Source organism: Clytia hemisphaerica, unplaced genomic scaffold (assembly GCF_902728285.1).
Source record: "Clytia hemisphaerica strain Z4C2 unplaced genomic scaffold, Clytia hemisphaerica genome assembly, whole genome shotgun sequence".
NCBI classification, from domain to species: Eukaryota; Metazoa; Cnidaria; class Hydrozoa; order Leptothecata; family Clytiidae; genus Clytia; species Clytia hemisphaerica.
Window position 1 is genome coordinate 208,508 of NW_027103737.1, and position 20,915 is coordinate 229,422.

Consider the following 20,915-nt stretch of genomic DNA (forward strand, 5'->3'; position numbering starts at 1 on the left):
GATATAAGTGGACACAGGTTGCGAAGAGGCTCTAGTCCTAACAAAGTTTCACAACATAAGACTATTTTTTCATCCTTTAAGCTTTTTTCACATGCACGTAAAATTTTATTTTAGACCTTACGGAAAATCGTCCGTAAGGCTGTCTTTTGGGAATTTCTTACGTGACTTTTCCTAAGTAAGCAAACTCTACATAAGGCCTTAAAACACTACGTAAGCTTAGGGAAATTCCCCACCCTTCAAGGTCTTAAGTAAAATTTTACTTACATGTGAAAAAAGCTTTAAGAATAAAATAAAGTCTTATGAAAAACTTTGTCTCAGCTTGACAGTGTCCCACTACCTCCGACATGCAGTATGTATCTATACAACTAAAGAATTGTTTCTGTAGTAGGTTGACAGCTGTGCATTTTATTGTTCTCTTTGTCACTCCTACTTTTATTGTTTAAGGGAATGTTATTAAATTTTGAGAACTTTTCTGGTTGAAGTAAATTTTCAGATAACCAGTTTCATGATGATTGTATAGCTGTGATAGAAATTTTCTCAGTCTTGTTTCTTTTAGATGGAGTCGATATTTTTCGTGTATAGATCAGTAATCTAGATCTTTTAGTTAGTCTTTCGATTGTTATAATGGGGTTTGAGGCTATCTGTGATTTTCACGGCCATTAATTTTCGCAAATTTTCTAAAATTCGCGAAATTAAATGGTTGCGAAAAAACAAATATCACTGATTTTTGAAAATAAATCACAAGGCAAAATTAGCAATTTCAATTCCCGCAAAATACTTACTCGCAAAAATTTCTGACATTTTTTTTCTCATTGTAGGTAAATACGTAAGAAAATATGAAGCTGATCCTAGCACTGTGCTTGCTCTTTGTGGGCACATCTTTCGCTGATGTTTACATGCATAACCCCAGGTAAGACTACAAATGTATATTGCTAAGTTAAGCTTACTAAGTGACACAAAATAAATCAGAGACTTCTCTTTGTATGAGTACACGTTTTTTTATAAGAACATCCAAAAATTTTGAAGCCGTCTCCGGATGTTCTTAACTTTTTGATTCTTATGCCTAAAATGTTCTCAACATGTTTTTATTTTCGTCATTTAATATGTCTTTTTGTCCATTTTTCTAAGAAATTGGGTGTTTTAGAGTCTGCGAAGCCTTGAAATATGTTTAACTTGTTCTCAATATTTTCGTCATGGAAGCCTTATTATTGTAAAAAAAACGTGTATTAGGGTGCACTTTGTCGAGTTTAACACTCTTATAAAAATAAAGAAGATCTTTACCGTGAAGTTGGGTAACTTGCATCAGTGGAAACTAACATGCATAACCCTCAAACGAATGACCTGGCTGGTCCTTAAAATACAAAGTTTTATCAAAACAAAAATGGTAGAGTAGAGCTGTGACCGGAGCTGCCTAGATCATTTGTTTTGAAATTTTGCTGCTTGATTGGTCAGTCATTTGAGGGCTATGCATGTTAGCCTCCACTGATGCAAGTTACCAGACTTCACGGTACATAGGAACCTGTTGGTCAACATTTTAAAATTTATCAAATTCTGATAACTTAGAACTTGTTTTGAAAATCTGCCGATAAGTTGCTTATCCTGTAGCCACCTATAGCTGTTTGATAAGTGGTCCGATGAAATATGGAAGACTTCATTTTCATTTTGTCTGAACACGCAGCAAATCCCATACTACTAGTTCCAGTCTCTTTTTGGAAAAATAGCAAACCAAAAATCATGACCACGTGACCAATGTTTTTCAAAGTTATGGAATATTCTTGTGTTTTTATAATAGCTTTATAAATTTTGCGATTGGGTTTTGAAATATATTTCATTGTTTTTGAGTTTTTTTGAAAAATTTCAAAATGGCGATATCCCTTTAGTCTACTTCGCTGGACTCAGCGCTGTTAAAAATTATCAAAATACAAAGTTGTTTTTAGTATCATATTAGAACCATTTCGTTGTTCTGTCATCATAGAGGTAGCAACAATCGAAACGAAGAGAATGGTAGAGAACGAGCAAACGCTAACAGGTACCTAGGTTATTTTTTTATAATCAAATGTGTTAAAAACTATTTCATTCAGTAGATATTATTTAACGTCTCTCTCCGGCCAATTCTTGGCAAGGCCAGTGTATTGATTAGCCTGAATTTTTCCTTGAGCTGGTGAACCGAATTTTTAGACCTGCGAATAGTATTTTTTTCGTGCCTCTCGGGCCTAAATTTAAGACCCCTGCTAAATCAGGATTCTATAATTTCTCATTATTATTCGGACCCAACGAAAGCATCAATAAAAAAGTCTCAAAAACTAATCATCTCCATATTCAAATATTTTTTCTAATTCATGTTATACACCACTGGAGAGTCTTCTGAGAACTTTTAAAATTTTCCACCCAAAACGCCACTTAACAATAGAAAAAGTGACGTATGGTTGGAACAAAAATAGAAAAGTTGCATAATTTCGTGAAGTCACTGCAGTGGTGTATATCATGAATTCAAAGGGAATTCTTTGGAGGATGCTGGAAGGCTTTCTGTATGCATTCTTACCAAGCTGGCACACAACGTTATTTCAACGTTCATCTAACGTTATATGGACGTTATGAACGTTAGATAAGCGTCGCGAAAACGTTGTGTGCCAGCTGGGGAGCTTTCAAACCTTCACACTCGATTCTCGTTATATGCGAATTAATTATTTTCTGAAATTTCTATTACGAAATGAAGTGTTACACGTTTTTTATAAGAACAGCCGAAACTTTTGAAGCCTTCGGATGTGAGTATTTTTACCATTTGACTAAGAAATCGAGTGTTTTAGAGTCCTCAAAGCCTTAAAACGTGCTTAACTTATTCTTACGATTTTGGCCATCGCAGCCTGATGTTCTTATATAAGTTTGTTCTAATAAAAAACGTGTACGTTGGGATATTGATTCATGATTTTCTTTGTAGATTGTTTGATTCTCAAAACAATAACCGAGGCGGTTACAATTCAGGAGTCCTCAGCAGGCAGGCACAGGCCATGAAATATTACGCTGGCTCCAACCTTACCATCGAATGGACCAATCAGCATGCTTGTGGTAATGTTGACGAGAGCGGAAAAGAAGTCATTCATAATACACATTGTGAAATCATTTTACAATACATGTGCTCGCGTACGCTTAGAGATGGCACCTCCACCAGGTAAGGTGCTAACATGGGCGCTTTTTCATAGCGTCAACCCGCCCCCTTTGACTTTTTTTTTGGGGGGGTTACACCCAAAAAAATGCAAATGAAAACCTTGGGGGGACCTAATTTGTTAGCGAGGGCCTGGTATTTCAATAGTAAAGCTGGGGGCTGACTGATTTTTCTATTATTTTTCTTTATAACACGACGTTTTTATCCAAAATTTTCGGGCTCGCTTCGCTCCCGTTATTTTAAAAGACATTTATTATATTTATCATAACGGGCGCGAAAAGCTAAATCTTCTAAAAATACCTACCCTGTTTGCCCAAATTTTACTCGACCAACCAAGCTACTGCACATTAAAGTCATTTTCACCCACGAAATAGAGGCCTTTTTACATCTTAAAAAAAGTTAAAATTTCGAGAATGGCAAAAGAATAGAGATGTGATTTTCCTAAAAACGATATTAAATCAACAAATATTTTATACTAGGTATAGGACTGGGGGCTGCTTAAATTTTTTTTTAATATTTGGGGGGGGGGACCTAAATCTTTGGGGGACCTATTTTTTTGCCTGGGACCTAGACCTGGACTGACCCTATGTTTTTTGACGGTAATTCCATATTAGGTGGGGTCGTACTTTTACGGTGTGACGGGATTGGCCCGTTTTTAGGGATTCAGTAAAAATTTTGACGGGAAAACGGTATTTTGAACCCCTACAACCCCCCATGTTAATCTTAAAACCCTATTAGCCCCAGGGGGGGGGGGGTAGAATCTACCACGCTGGAGTTCTTTTGCGTATATCTCAGAGAAAATTTTTTAAACGACTTGAAACTTTCTGACTTTTAACAAAATCTTATTAAGAGTATTTGTGCTAAATTTTAGGGTTATAGCTTGTCCAGATCAAGTTTTATGACTTTATTGTGAAACATGACATAAAACCCAGCTAAAATCGCTTAAAACTCAAAATTTAAAGTGCTGATAACTATTTATTCAATCATCTTCAAATTTTGACACGTGATAGGTATTGACAATATAAATTTCTTTGATTAAAAAAAAATTCTAAAAATGATGACGTCATCATTTATAACGTCATCAAGTTTTGAAAATTTTACTCATATTCAGCACAGATAAAATCTTCATGGAATTTGCAAAACCGGCAATTATGTTAAAGAAGAACCTTCTATCTTTCAGAATTTTCAAACAGAATCTAAATATCATTATTGGTTCGATTGTAATAGACATTTTTGTAAACCATATATTTTGGCTTTTTTCCGACAGGTGGAAATTTTGGGATGACGTCATCGGTTTTTGAATGGCGTCATCAATTTTTTTTTGTTCCAGGAAATTTGTGTCATGATGGAGAACATCTGTACCAAATTTCATGACCGTAGCTCTCCTAGATCAAAAATAATCGAGGCTGGTAGATTCTACCCCCCCCCTAGGGATACAAAACTCAAAAAAGCTTGGGGCTAATAGGGTTAATCAAAGATCGTGCTTAGTAATTCAGACGATGACTTTCTGACTCAATGTAAGATTGACGGAAAAGTTAGTCATTATGTTGACTTTCATCAATAATGTGGCAAGAATAGGCGGAAAGTCGGACGTCTAAGCTAGAACTTTTAAAACTGTTTAATTTTCTCTTTCTCTTTTTTCCCATGTCGATATTAATTTTAGTCCACTACCGGCAAGTAGTTTCATTTTAAGACAAAAAGGGCAAATTTGAAAAAAATGCTATGAAAATTGCTACTTTTTTTTTAGAATTGCATTTATCTATATTATTTTATCAAAGAGAAGTTACAGCTCTTGCTCTGGGGGATTTTTGTAGTTTTTTAACTGGACCCAAAATTTGCGTTCAATATGGAATTTTTTGATTGAAATGAGTTCATTAGGTCCCTAGGAGTGAAAAACTGTCGAGCGCCACTTTTCTCAATTTGGGCATTTTCCATAATGGTGGAATTTTAAAATGGCGGATTTTGAATTTTTTTGAAATTTTGATGTCTTCGAAAATAGGCATATTATATACCGTTGAAAAGGATTTTTCATACCGAACAATTTTTCTGTTTACATAAAAGTCTCACTGATATGAACACACAAACACTTTTTACACGGATACTCTTGAAATATCATTTTCTTTCTTTTCCTTTAGTACAATCCCAGATAACGCTAACTCGGCAAACAACCCAAGGTAAAAAAGACATCTTGATATTTAGTAAATCCATTTTATTTAAACCTTATTTTCATATTTTTTAGTAGCAACTTTATGTATTTGCAATCTTGAGGACGGTGGAGTGACTAAAGCGATTTGGAATACCCCACAATTTTTGACTTGTAAAACCGAGGACTTTAAAAGTGCTGATCTGGATCTAGACAAATCATACCCAGCTGGCATACAACGTCCCGAGTTATGACGTCATTTTTGGAATTAAGTGACGTCATTTTACATTCCATAACTCGGTTTATTTTGCTTTGCTTTAACTTTCCGAGTTATTTTTCATTTTTTAACTCGGGAATTTTTACTTCCTTTAACTTTAGAATTCCGGGTCTCACTTTTAGACCGTCACGGATCTTTTTAATACGTAAAACAATATAAAATTGTTTGTTTTTTGAAGTAATTTGAATTAACTTTTAAATAACTATCGGAATTTTTTTAGATATGGTATGCACGAGGATTATCAATATTACCAAAGCTGCAAAAACAGACAAAGAAACCAAGGACTTTTCACTGCCGATCAGGTATACTATCTTCCCCAGCTGGCACACAACGTTTTTTCAACGTTTATCTGATGTTCACAACGTCCATATAATGTTAGATGAACGCTGAGACAACGTTGTCTACCAGTTGGGTCTCTTTTTAATAAGCGGGGAATATTGACTTTGATTATTAAATAATTGTCCTGGGAGGGAGAGGGGGTACGAGGGTTGGAGAATGACGGCTATGTGTGAACCGTACCTTACCGAAAACCGACACTTAGAGAGATAATTTTCGGAAATTTACTAACCTTGAAAAGATTTGTTTACTTTTCATGGTTTTTGTACTCTCAAAAAGACCCCAAAAAGGTGAAATCCGGATCCTTAGAGAGACTAGATAAGGTAAAAAAGCAACCCTTCCCCGGATATTTCTCAATCCTCCAAAAGACTTTGGAGCTGTAAAAAAAAAAATTCAACAATTTATAACTGTTTGATGAAATCAATTTTCGATTTCGAGATTTGGAACCTTTATAGAGACTTAAAGTCTATTCACGATAAGTGTGCACTCTTTTTTCTTTTACCTATAACTTTTGAAGGAATTCTTTAATCTTTATAAATTTAGTATCATTGGAAAGATATTAGTGAGTGGAACAATTTGAAATAAAACAATCTTTAAGAAAATTCTAAAAGTGAAGATGAAAATGCAGAAGAAAAAAATGAAGATCTTGTAGAAAAGTGCTATTCATTTTCATTTTCACTGGAGAGACTTTTTGATCTTAGGAGATCATCACTGTGAAAAAATTTCATTAAAATATTTATTAAATATAAAGTTATGATACAAAGTTAATAAGTGATTGACCCCAAAAAACAGCAAAAAACTGCAGAAAACAGCGTTTTTAGACGTCAACCAGCTCATAAATTTTTTTGATATCTTTGTACTGAATGATTATTTTTGAGAATTTTTTTCACAGTGATGACGTTCGATGATCAAGAATTCACCTCAGTGAAAATGATAGTTATAGCACTTTTCTACAAGATCTTCATATTTTTCTTCTTCATTTTCATCTTCATTTTTAGAATTTTCTTAAAGATTTTTTTGTTTCAAATTGTTCCACTCACTAAGTTTTTACTCAGTTTTTATTTGACGTCAACTAGATCAGACGCTTTTGCAACGCTCTTCGAAAAAATGGCTGAAAACCAATAAAAACATCAAAATTCATGAAAATAACATCAAAATGGATATAGATCAGCCTTTCGAAGCAGCCTCACCACCTCAAGCTTGCACGCCGTCAAGATGTACTGAAGACGATGACCTGGATCGCTTAACATGCAAAAAATGTAAAAGATCAGTTCATTATGAGTGCACACAGCTACCCCTGTATCAACTACAAATATTCGTGACATCTTACAACGATCATTACTTATGTTCAAACTGCGTACGAATAACGAAAAACCTAAGAAATAAAGTGGGGAAAAACACTCAACATATGATGCAAAATGAACTTAAAAAGAAAGACGAGGTCATACAAAAACTGAACAAGGAGGTCAACACCAACACAAAAACCCGTGATTCCATCAAAAATGACCTCAAAACCTTTCTGGCAGGAAAACTACAAGAGATGGAGGAGAAGACAAGAAGCATGATTAAGGAAGAAATAAAGCACACAGCAGAAATAATGACTGAAACATCAAAGAAAACATACGCTGAGATTACCAAAAAGCACAAAGAAGACTTAAAATCTGCCGAAGAACAAAAACGGAAGGAAGACAGTGAAAAGAGAGACATAGAATCTAGAAAACTGAATATGATCGTTCACGGGTTTCTCGAATATTCAGGCCCAGCTAAGGAAGAAGAAGAAAAATGGGAAAAAATATGACATATTTCGGTTCCGAGAACTCCTAGATGACATCAATGTTTCCAGAAATCAATGTTACTCACCACAGATTAGGAAACAGAAAAACAAAGAATGGCCGTCCTCTGAAAGTCACCCTGCAAAGTCAACATGACAAAGATCTTATCATGAAGAATTTACACATGCTAAAAGAAACTTGTTTCTTTCAGGTAAGTATAACGGAAGATTTCACAATCAACGAACGGAAAAAGATCAAGGAGATGCACGAACAAGCGAAGAAACTTAACAAAGACAATAACAATAAAGGATTCAACTGGTGCGTAAGAGGAAGCCCAAGAACAAAACTACGCATCGTTAAAAAATTACAAAACCAAATAAAAATATCTTCCAATTATAAACCAAAATGCTCTACAGAAGAAATCGTCAGCGATTGGGCATTAACAGATGATGATGAATGATTCATTTTGTAAAATAGGCAGTCGAACTCTATTAGCTTAAAGCTAGTACAGATTTGTACACATTTTTCGACTTTAAAGAATATATACATTAACATTAACATTAACTAATATCTTTCCAATAATACCAAATTTATAAAGATAGAAGAATTCCTTCAAAAGTTATAGGTAAAAGAAAAAAGAGTGCACACTTATCGTGAATAGACTTTAATTGCTTTTTAATGGTGTTTGGAGACCTTCGAGGGTGTGAAAAGGGGACACAAGTTTCGCACGCACCCAATACTTATTTTACCTAAAATGCACCGCCAGGAATATTCTGTACCACTTAGTCTATGTTTCATCACAGATATCATGGTGTTTGTTTATTGCTTGCTTAAAATCAGCGGAATAGCGCTATGCGAACTTCAACTTGAAGCAAAGAAGAGTCTCTACTTTGCAGAGAAGTATAACTCATTTTCCAAACGCGGTCTCGCTCTGATTTTATGAGAACTTTTCGTTACTTACAAAATCACTTAGGCGCCAGTTTTGTTTGAGTTGCTAAAGGATACTTTTTTATCATAAAAGTCATATACGGATATGTAAGAAATGGACACTACGAATTCGAACCTTTGCATCCATTATGATAGACTAGCGATATGTTTTTCTTTTGTGATATAGAAAGGAAGCGCGCCGCCTACATGCTGACAAAGCAGAATAAACAAACGAGTTTCTCAAAGCTGGTTCTCACTCGACGTGGGAATGGGAAGGGGAATATTTTTTTCTTTTCTTTAAAGATGCTGTGTAAGCAAAGGGTAGGAGATAGATTGAAGTTTAAGTTATGCAACTTTGACAAACCTAGAAATCTAACGGACATTTTCTCTATCTATGTAGAATCTAAACGGAAACTCAGCTAAATACACTCGACAAAACCCTGGCGGTACTCGACGTGGATTCGAATGCCCAGAAGAAAGAGATTATTATCCTTACTGGGGTCCCTCACCATGGAAGGTAAGTGTGTGATCAAAAGTCACCATTTTTTGTCTGGGAAATCAAGTATCTTCTTCAATAATTGTCGGCAAAAAGCTTACACTCTTTAAGTGTGCGGTCAAAAGCCACCATTTATAGTCTGGGAAATCAAGTATTTTCTTCAATAATTGTCGGCAAAAAGCTTACGATCTTTAAATGTGCGGTCAAAAGCCACCATTTATAGTCTGGGAAATCAAGTATTTTCTTCAATAATTGTCGGCAAAAAGCCTACAATCTTTAAGTATGCGGTCAAAAGCCACCATTTATAGTCTGGGAAATCAAGTATTTCCGTCAATAATTGTCGGTAAAAAGCTTACGATCTTTATATAAGCGATTGAGACTTCAGATATAGTTCTGTGGTTGCCGTCGCTCCCGTCTGCTAGCGAGGCTACTTCCGCCCAGATCATTCCATGTTACTCGAGAGAAATTATGGAGTTTATTTATCTTGACATTTTGATATTCAATCGAGTTTCAATGCAAAAATTCGTTTCACACAGTACCAACTATGTTTTTCGAGGCTGAGAGAATTGTCTATTCTATTCATAGGATATCGCTGTCTTGACTAACAATGTTTCTCGTTGCGAATCTATCTACGAAAAGGTGAGTCCTCAATGTCCAAACAATGGGCTCTTCCAGAAAATGTTCGTACATGGGGGATGGAGGTTGTAGTGTCCGGGGGTTAGTGAAAAATCTACAAAATTGTCCGGGGGTAAACTTGCTCTATTTGGGGGTAAATTTGCTCTGTTTGGGGGTAATTTTGAATGTCCAGGGGTAAACTAGTGCTTGTCTGGGGGTTTGATCTGCTGTCTGGGGAGTCAAATGTCACAATGTCCGGGGGATAAATTTCCAAAAAATGTTATATCCTCCACCCCCAATATTCAAATTTTTTTTGTGGAAAAGCCTAATGTCCATCTAACGCCCATCTAAGGCCTATACAATATCCCTATTAAATGTAGCAAGAAAGCTTACACATTTTTTATAAGCAACAAATTAGCCTCGTAAAGTAAAAGCTTTTTTAGATAATCTAAAAGTCTGCGACCGCAGTCGGAGGCGACCCGAAAGCTCCTTTTTCAAAAGCAGGTAGAGGAGGGTGCCACTCTTTCTCCCTGGATTGCTCCACTTACCCTTGATCCTCCTCTCAATTGCTGACCATCAAGCAGAGAGGCATCAAGTAGCATTTTGGAAATCATTGGTTCGACCCGGCTGGGGGTTGAACCCACAACCTTGCGCACCGTAGCCGGGTGCCTCTACCACTGGACTACGCAGTCGCTTAGATAATCTAAGCATGGCAAACAACATTCCTTCAACGACATGGTATAATATCAGGGGTGGTTAAAGCAAATTTTACTGAAAATAGCTAGAATTCTAAGCAACCCAGACCCGAAAATAGGAATTTCATAAAAAACGACATATTTCGCCGTCCACAACCCCAACCGAAGGTGCGACGAAGGTGACTGTACCACCCCTACCGATTCATTCCCTTCGTTTATCACGGGAAATAACTACATGTGGTTTAAAAGAACGGCAAATTACGCATGCGTATTACAATGCAGGATTATTTAGAGGAACAGGTTGTGCCGTTGTAGCAAAGCCCACTTTGATTTATTTTTGAAAATATTTTCAGCTTTAGAAAGATGATTTGCTCTAAATAGCCTTATTTGAGGGTTTTTAGAAGTACAATTTCCGACCCAGGTAATTGATTTTTTTATTGAACTATTTTAGGCTAATCCAAACGTCGTTTGTCGCAAAGCACCTTTGTCACGTGACAACCATAATGGTAACGGACCAGGGGGCTTTCCAAATTATTACAACTGGACTATCCCCAATGACATCAACGAGAATTGTGCTTTAAGGATCAGATACAACATTTCAACAGCTGATATGGTTTGGGAAACTGATGCTAGAATGAGTAAGACTTTTATAATGCTTTTAAATTCGTAAGATCCACAGATAACACTAGATAGAGCTACGGCAAAATGAAGCAAAATAATCAATGAAATTAGGTCACAGTCACTGACCTTTATATATCCCTGGACCAAGCAATATCAGCCATCTTTGATTGGAGTTTTTTTGGAATTGGTACCCGAGAAAAAGCCATTGCAATGCTGAAAATTAACGTCTAAACGCTGCTACTTCATCAAAAGAATTTGAGGAAAAGTAAACCTAGCTCTCTCGATGCATTTACGTCGCTATCGAGTAGCGCCACCATTAGGGTACCACTTTTCAAAATACTTGGTCCAGGGTATATAAAGGTCAGTGGTCACAGTAGACCCCTTGGTTTTCACTGTTGAAGTTTTTCGGCACTGCAATGACTTCAAAATTTCAAGGATCACGCAAGATAAATTGTGACGTCACTTCGTTCAAGATGGCGGATAATTTTGCTTCAGTCAGAGGCAGAGTAGCTCTATCTAGTCAGTGTTTTATATAGTGATATCTGTAGTTGAATAAAGGAACCTGGTATGACTGTTCTATTGTTGATTCAACCCTTACTACACTCGCGTGTTTCAGAGGCTAAATAGAAATGTATCATCTAATTAGAAGTTTGATAATATTACACTACTCTTAGGTGCCAAATAAACGGTCCCCCCCGCTTGTTAATTTTTCGAAAATTTTCCAACCCCCCCGGACCTTATTAGGACCCCCCCGTTTATTAATTTTAAAGAATATTTTCAGTTGGCTAAAAGAAGTCCCCTTATTTTGCTCCAAAAAGCCTGATTTTAGCCTATATTTACCTTATTTTTGGGTTTTCATAAGTACAATTTCCAACCCCCCCGGTAATTAGGTCCCCCCCGTTTATTGAAATTTCAAAAATTTTCCAACCCCCCCGTTTATTCGAACCCCCCCTTTTATTTGGCACCTAAGAGTACTTGCTCGTCTAAGGCGCTTTTTTGAGGACGTCATTTCACATCCTAGGGGATTGTAGATGACAAAAGTTTCTAGAGGGGTCAAGATCCCCCTTAGATAAGAAGACTCCCCCCACCCCCCTTCAACCCCCTTAGGAAAGTTTTACTTTTAACACCCCCTTGCTTTTGGTTCATCAAAACCCAAGCCCCCCTAAATGTAGGGGGGTAGAAACTATGTGTAGATGACAAAAGTTTCTTTTTAAAACATCACGCTTACACGTTACGGATCGGTAGTTTTCACAAATGATATGAAACTATTTTATTGATCAAACATAGGACTTGTGTCATTTCTAACCAATGGAATAGAGCGTTTTCAGTTACGAAAAAACGTTCCATTCGCCTATTAAGGAATCGGCTCTAAGAATTCGAACATTTGCTTCCATAATGGTGGATATTTTCCTCAAGTTACGAAACTTATCAAACGTAGAAAAACCACAAAAATCTCTATAGTTTCTCTTTGGTTTTGGAATGCTATGTAGCAATGAAATGTAAACAAGGTTTTAAATACTAAGCAAGTGGCTTTAAAATTTGTTTTCATCTACCAATACAGCTTACACGTTTTCTTTTTACAAGAACATCCTAAATTTTTGAAGCCTTCGGATGTTCTTAACTTTTTGAATTTTAAGCCTAAAAGCATTCTTAACATGTTCTTATTTTGGCCATTTTGAGAGTATTCTTTAGCGTTTTTCTAAGAAATAGGGTGTTTTGAGTCCACAAAGCCATAAAATATCCTAACTTGTACTTAAAGGGATAATCAGATGGTTTGAGATATTTTGCCTATAGATAGCTTCTAGGAATTTAGGAAAAACTTCTAAATTTTTCGGTGTGCTTATTTTCCTAACTCAAGTTATTCCACTTTGAAATTTTGAACCTTTGCTTGAAAACAATAGAAAAAAGTGTGAAAAGTCCCTGAAAAGTCCCATTTTTTGAGATTTCAAATTGGCATAACTTGAGTGAGTTAAGAAAATAAATACACCGAAACATTTAGAGGTTTTTCCTAAAATCCTAGAAGCTATCTGCAGGCAAAATATCTCAGACCATCTGATTATCCCTTTAACATTTTGGCCATCGAAGCGTTCTCATTCTTATATAATTTTTTCTTGTAAAAGAAACATATATTTGGTCAATTTTTAGACGCTCCGCCACAAAACAACAACAATAATAACAACAACAACAACAACAACAACAATGAACAGACCACTCGGGTCAACGTCGGCAAAGCAATGGGTTTACACCCAATCGTTTCTTATTTCGGTGGCTACATGTTGAAGAACAATCCTTATGTCTCGGCTTTCATGGAAGCCCCTCAACTTCAATTAGCCCTTGCCGTCAATACTGCTCAGGTCGGAAGAACTTTCCAAGATAGGTACGTACGATATTAAAGGTCAATCTCGTCCACGTGTATCCCAGGCTTTATTTACGTTACTGATTGACGCCAGGGAATATATTATCTAGCGCTATCAGTAAGCATCAAAAAGCTGATAATACGCAGGGAACGAGATTGATTAAAGGTTTTATTTTACATAAGTTTACCCGTTTCTTACCAGACACATATTTCATATCAGGACAGTATATTACTATTGTTATATTATGCTGATATAAAAAAAACTGTTTTTCTTTTCCTGTTTCTGACCAATCTTGCTCCACATCTGTGTCAATCCAATGTGAAAAAGCTTGTTAATTTAGATTGATGAGTAAGCAAACGATATCACTCTTACTTAAAAACAAAACCTTTCCTTTAATGATGATAACATTGTAGTGACCATATTAAGTTATGTAATTCTTCTGTTTTTTTACCCAATGCATCAATTGCAACCAATCAGCTGTTCCAAAAGTGACACATGTTTGTAGGATCCTAGAAAGGCGATGTTCAGTCGTTTCTTGTCTTCCCCGCCGAAAGTTGCCAATTTCTATTGGCGAATTTGGGGACTCACGTCATTTCTAACCAATTAAAAGGCTTCATTTCGTTCAGTGTGGAGCTTTTGGAACAAATGAATGAAGAGGGAACATTACTTGAATTTTTGCGCGTCGGGCAGAATAATCTCTTTAAAGTGATGAGTCATCACTTGCCTTAAATTAGAATAATTGCTTTATTTGATCGTTTTTCATTTAGTTATTACTGAAAGTTACTTTAAAAAATTCTTAGAAACTTCCCTGTATTATATTCCAACTTCCATTATATCTATATTCCTATCGTTGTTTCTGCTAAATATATTGCCGTTTATAAGTATTTAAAAAGATTGCTATCCTGTATGATTTAATACTGTAAAGTGATCAGTATAGAATTTACTTTACTCGTTTTCTTTACTCAAACTAATAATAATAATAATTAATAACTAATTACTAATATTTTAAGTGGCTGACCATGGAATAACGACTGAGCTTTTTAGGCGGCTCAGCCATTGTCTCTCCCAGGGGCCACTGTAATCGATGAGTATGGATTAAATTAAGTTAAACAAGAACGAGAACTGGTAACAATAAATTTCTAATTGAAAATATGCCGTTTCAGAGCTGATTTGAAAGTAAATACCTTATCGGCCAAAACTTAGTCGGCCTTAATTTTAGTCGGCCTTAATTATTAGTCGGCCCTAATTTTGTCACTTAGGGCCGACTAAGCGGTTATATTTACAGTTAATTTGACCCAAATTTTTAGTCGGCCCTAATTTTAGTCACCAAGCCAAAATTTAGTCACTTAGGTCCGACTAAGTTTTGGCCGATAAGGTAACTAGCAAGTATCTAAAGAACTTCGACCTGTTTTATAGATCTCATAGATTTTCCATTCGTCCACGACCAGCTGGTATGTCACCCAAAACAAACATCCATAATTTGAACGTTCGTGGGAAAAGAGGGAACATTGTACAAGTCTATCCAGCCGTCGAATATGACTTTGTACCAAATCGTTAGGTGCTATAAAAGGTCGCCAAAAGATAAGATTATTCCAAAGATGATTATGTTCATATCCAGTAAGTATAAAATGCTATTTATGATATGCACCATTGCAATGTCTTCCGTTCCACCCAATAGCTGATTGGTTGAAAGTGACGTATTGACTGATTTTACGTCACTTCCAACCAATGAGCTATTGGTTCCGTGACGTAATGTCAGAAGACATTGCAGTGGTGCATATCATGAATAAAAAGAGAATTAAATGGTCCTCACAAACCCCCGGGAGGGAGGGAATACTAGCCTATGTCCGAGCCAAACTGAAAATCGATGCTGTAAGGGACTGAGTGAATATAGAAAATTTTGCTTCTTTTTGACGTTTTACGACCCTGTGAGAGACTATTTTTTGCAATATTCAGCCAAAAATTTCCAACTTGATTCAAATTACGAGAGCTTATGACTTTGTGAGGGAGTCGATTTTTTATATTTCGTACTTTTGGGACCTTCTTCAGAAACTCTATTGTTATGAGAGACTTTTGAGGGTGTACAAAAAAGACCAAATGGCTCGCACAAACTGGAAACAAATTTTTGCAAAGTACAATCATGGTCAAAATCTATTGAGATTTCCTATTTCCTCGTTTTTCGAAATTTGGAGTTCGAGCGAGAAAGTTGATTTTGGACCATCTCTTAAATTTAATCGGGTATTTCAATTTGGCTCGGGTTTATAGACCTCCAGGCTATATTATGAGCCTAATTGGACCATTTTTGAATTTTTGGATCCTCAGATCCTATGGTCCTAAGTCTCATGTTAAAACTCAGAGTTAAAACCCTACCCTTTCAACCTAAGTTAAAACGCTTCCAAATCGATTGTGGCTTAAGATTTCGTGGGAATTTCCCATTTTTCTCAAATATTACGACCATGATTGTACTTCCCAAAGTACTAAAAACACCGCTTTAATATATTCTTTTCAGATGGACTGGGTCGGATCGAAACCCCGGTAATAATGACGGTGAAGGCCAAGCAGGAACTGATAGAAGCAACATAGTTATCTTACGTCCACAAACATTCCCTGAAGGAACACCAGGTATTATATCATTACAATGTAGCCTCTGTAACTCGAACACTCACATGGAACATAGATTTGCTCGAGTTATGGAAAATTCGAGTTATAGAGAATAGTGTTTACAAGACTGTGTTGTAGGGACCTAGAACCATGTTCTAGTTATGAAGACCCTACTGTAATATCATATCGTTAGAATCGTTATCGTTAGATTGGTAGACCAAGCTGTAAGTTGGATATCCAGGCTATATGGTTGTGATTGCTTCATCAATAGTATAACCATAGTCATTATAATAAACCCGGTCTGGCAATGTATTGTTTTAGCTTTTTGTTCAATTTTTAAGTTGCGGTTTGCATACTTTTTGATCACGTTACCAAAATCTCCTCTTGGAGATTTCTCGGTTGGGAATGTTATTCACCATTAGTATCCCCTACATCAAAAACATACGAGAAGAGATGTGTGCCTAGTACCCTTCCTCGGAGAGACAAGAACTTACACCATTGGGCTTTTTCAGAAAAATTTTACCCCACTGTTGAGGATATTGATTTTTCGAAGTATCGAACCCCCTGGATATCCTACTTTATTAGTAAAGACCTCCTGGATATTCACCCTTAGAAATAATGCTCAACCCCTGGATATCATCCTCACTATTTCTGGAAAAGCCCATTTACGTCCATATGCATACTTTTCTTTATTTTCAGGCGCAGCAGTGAAAGCTGACTTGAAGAATGGTCAATGGGGAATGAGCATCCCTGATTGTCTTTGCAATTCTACTTTCTTGGACATGACTTATCTGGAGCGAAATTATTTGACTGTGGCTGGAAATACAGGTAAGTAAGTTTCTTATATGTTTATATTATAATCAATCAAATACGCGCTTTTTGGACCTACCCCGGTGGAGGTCCTATAAATTAACCTTTGTCCGTTCGTTCGTTCGTCTGTTCGTCTGTTCGTTCGTTATTAGCTTTCCTCATGATTGGCTCGTTAGTTTTTTCTGATTTTTTGCACAAAGATGCATAACTATAAACCCTCGAATGTGACGGAGCCCGATTTTCAAAAAAAAATTTTTTTGGGCAAATTTGGGCCAAAAAACGGCTAAAAAACGGGTTTTTTGGACTTTGTGAAAAATTGGGTCGTTAATTTTTTCTGATTTTTTGCATGAAAGTAGGGTACCATCGTAGGTAAAAGATGGCAAAAATTTTGTTGGCTCAAAAAACGCATGTTTATCTATAAGAATCACTATTAATAAGCATACATCAATGTTCTTAGTCAAATTACTCAATTTTTTTTATGAGATAGATGTTTTTTTTGCTCATGATGCTTACTTTTAAAGAATATATGTGTTTAGACATGAAATTTTGTTTTTTTGGCTTGTATTTATAGAAAAACTGGCCAAATTCCATATTTTTTTATAAGCACACTATCAATTACTTAGGTATTAGCGTTTCTCGAGATTGGCTCTTTCATTCTTTATGATTTTTTGCACAAAAACCCTCGAATGTGACGGAGCCCGATTTTCAAAAAAAAAATTTTGGGGTAAATTTCAGCTAAAAAACGGATAAAAAAGGGTTTTTTGGACTTGTTATTTTCTGACTTTTTGCATGAAAGTAGGTAAAAGATGGCTTCAGCAGATTTTCGTAAAAAAAGAATTTTTCAGCCCAAAAAACGCATATTTATCTATAAGAATCACTGTAAGCATATATCAATGTTCTTAAAATTACTGAATTTTTTGATGAGATGTTTTTGAATATGAAAGAATTCTTCAAGAGTATGAAATTTTGGTTTCTAAACGTGTTTTTTAATAAGAAACAAACGACTAATTTTAATAGATCGTCACTATTTGTGTTCTGAATGATTGTTTAATGGTCACGCTTATGTAGATATCAATTATATATGTGTTAAATGCATAACCAGGTAGGTCCATAAAAGTATCACTTGTTTAATAAGAATATACTTTAAAAGAATATTCACAATGAAATTTGCCAAAAAATTAAGAATATATCATGGAATTTGGCCACTGAAGCTAAGAATGCCATTTTTAGAGAATTTTCAATTATAAATTGCCAATTGCCCTCACTCCTTTCACAAAAATTCCATTTTATGCTTGAAACGTATGTACATAATGTTAAATCTAGTTTGAAATAGGATCCTAACCTAAGAAAGCTGTAAGAATATTTTAGAATGATTTTCCCAAAAAAGTTGAGAATATCCTTCATGAAATAAAAAAACACCATTCTTATAAAAAAAGCGTGATATAGTTCCTCGCACTGACCTTTATACACCCTGGACCAGGTTTCTCAACCCTGGGCCAAGCAAAATCTTTGATCGGAGTTTTTTGAAAAGTGGTACCCTAATGGCGGCACTACTCAATAGCGGTGTAAATACATCGAAAGTGCTAGGTCTACTTTCCTTTCAATACTGTTGATGATGTAGCGCCGTTAGACATAAGTTTTTAACATTGCAATGGCTTCTTCTCGGGTACCAATTTTAAAAAAATTCCGATCAAAGATGGCGGGTATAGCTTTGTCCATCCTTAAAGGGACATAAAAGTACTGACGAAATTTGTAAACGAACCGTATGCTGCAGCGGGATACAAAATCAAAATAAATGTCACATGTCAAAATAAATTGTTTAAATTTTTTTACAAGTTTGTTTTGGACACGTGATTTTAATTGTTCTCATTAATGACACGTGGTTCGTGCAATGTTTACATTTTACTAACTTTTATGTCCCTTTAATCCTTAGTATTTTATCTTCTATTTTACAGCAAACCCGGACAAATTGTTGAATACTAACTCACCCTATTTCAATATGGCTCCCAAAAAAGTGATAGGGAAACCCGGTACTAATTATCACTACATGAGCACCAGAAATAATAATTTCTCAAACCGCTCACAAAAAGGACGTGTTGTTATTAAAGGAGCGGCTGCCGGAGATGCTAAGAGGTATATTTTAAAAACACAACCAGTTCTCTCTAACTTGAACTTCTGTAATTCGAATCTTAAATCTTTCATGAGATGGAAAGTGGTAAAGATTACTCTCCGTAATTCGAATAGAGTTTGTTACAACGGCTTTTAAAGGTTTCATTTTTACATAAATGTTCCCGTTTCATATCAGACACATGCTTCATATCAGGGCAGTGCCTACACATTGTTATATTGTGCTGATATAAGCAAAAAATGTTATTTTCATCTTTCTGACCAATCTTGCTTCACATCCGTGTAAATTCAATATCAAAAAGCTTGTAAATTAAAATTGATGAGCAAGCAAACAATATCACTCTTGTTTAAAAACAAAACCTTTAATATAGCAAAAGGGAAAACTTGTATGCCCTTAAACCTGTGGATGTCCAGGAACATAGTTCCATTTACTCCCTCTTTAACCAAAAGCTAGACTCCATAAGCGTTCTTTGGTTTTTTTGTCTTATTTCCAAGCAAAAGCGATCGAAGCGAAATGTGCTTGTCCATATAGAGACTCGCTTCTTGACTTTGCCAAGTATGAATTTGATATTCAGCATTTATTTCCTAATTAATATAAATTTGTTGATTTTTAAGTCCAAAAAGTGTAACTCCCTGAGATGTTTCTTTTCTGTTCACACCTTTTATGACTTATGTTTCCTTTTTAGTTCCAAATAAGCTGATGCCATGATGGAAGAAAGCAAAAAGTTCACACAACACACAATTTATTGCACCTATATTGTAGCACATCTTTATTTTGGAATGGTTTGTAAATGCACAGAGGTTTGTTTATTTCTCTCGCTCATAAATTTCCAATAATATTTTTTTTTCAATTCACCTTGCACACAACGTCATAATAACATCCATCTTCCGTTTGATAAGCGTTGGAGGAACGTTGTCTACAGATAATTATCCATAGGTCATTTTCATAATTTGGGATCTCAGACTCCTGAAGTACTTTATCATGAGACTGCACACGATACACAAAAATTTATATGAATCAGCAAATATACCAATACAATTACCTATAGTATCATCTTTTATGTTTCCCTTTGGATCTTCATTTCATCATACGCATCTTTGCAATATTTTCAATTGACCCAACAGCTGGTTGGTTGTAAGTGACGTAAAATCAGTCAATACGTCACTTGCAACCAATCAGCTGCTGGCGTGTCCGTGATTTAATGTCAGAAGACATTCAAGTGTTGCATTGCATAAGGAGGTTATGGGACATTAAAGCTTCTCGACGAAAGTTTGAAGAATCGTTAGAAACCTTTAAAAACCTTTTTTTAAAGTATGGAATTTTCTTGTTTTGCCATGTTCTTTTACCGTATTACGTCGAATAAACGTCCACTACTTTTAAACGCCCCCTCGGATAAACGCCACTCCTTTAAGAAAAAAAATTCAATGAATCCCTGGTAGAAAATCTTGATAAGATCTTACCAAGATCTTTTAAAGAAACTTGGCAAGAACTTTGTAGGTTTCTTCTAAAGATCTGTGCAAAGAACTTTAAAGATCTTGACACGATCTTGACACGATCGTTTAGGATCTTTAAAGATCTTTAAGGATTCTTGAAGGTTTAAGATCTTTCAAGAATCGTATTCAAAAATATACACACCCAAAAGATAAATCTGCTAAATTTTCTCCTTTCAACTAATAAAGAAATCATAAGATTCTTAGACCTGAATATTAATGGTTCCTAAATTTTAGAATATTTGCCTCGACTTTGACGATTACAAGATCTCAAAACAGATACACATGAGATTTTCTAACTTCAAATCAGTCTAACTGACGAGTTAGGCTAATTGTCTAGATCGCTATTTATCCGGTATTATACACCACCCCATTGTATTCTTCGCCCTTACTTGTCAGCGCTAAATTACTCATTGTGGTGTATACAATATAGACTCTGTTGTGTAGCAATCTACTAATTTGCCGTAATTCTACAGATGTCTGT

The 20,915-nt window shown here is 35.6% G+C and overlaps 1 protein-coding gene across 1 annotated transcript; it reads left to right on the top strand.

Moving 5' to 3' along the window:
* The first annotated feature begins 821 nt into the window (after positions 1 to 821).
* Positions 822 to 19,982, top strand: LOC136805130 (protein DD3-3-like). Its single transcript, XM_067061688.1, has 14 exons — positions 822 to 910; positions 1,976 to 2,029; positions 2,939 to 3,169; positions 5,299 to 5,337; positions 5,804 to 5,885; positions 9,019 to 9,135; positions 9,700 to 9,753; positions 10,876 to 11,062; positions 13,191 to 13,422; positions 14,819 to 15,019; positions 15,912 to 16,024; positions 16,703 to 16,831; positions 18,769 to 18,946; positions 19,627 to 19,982. Exons 1-10 carry the CDS (start codon positions 837 to 839, stop codon positions 14,958 to 14,960), a joined length of 1,212 nt encoding a protein of 403 aa, XP_066917789.1. The 5' UTR covers positions 822 to 836; the 3' UTR covers positions 14,961 to 15,019; positions 15,912 to 16,024; positions 16,703 to 16,831; positions 18,769 to 18,946; positions 19,627 to 19,982.
* Positions 19,983 to 20,915: the final 933 nt, after the last annotated feature.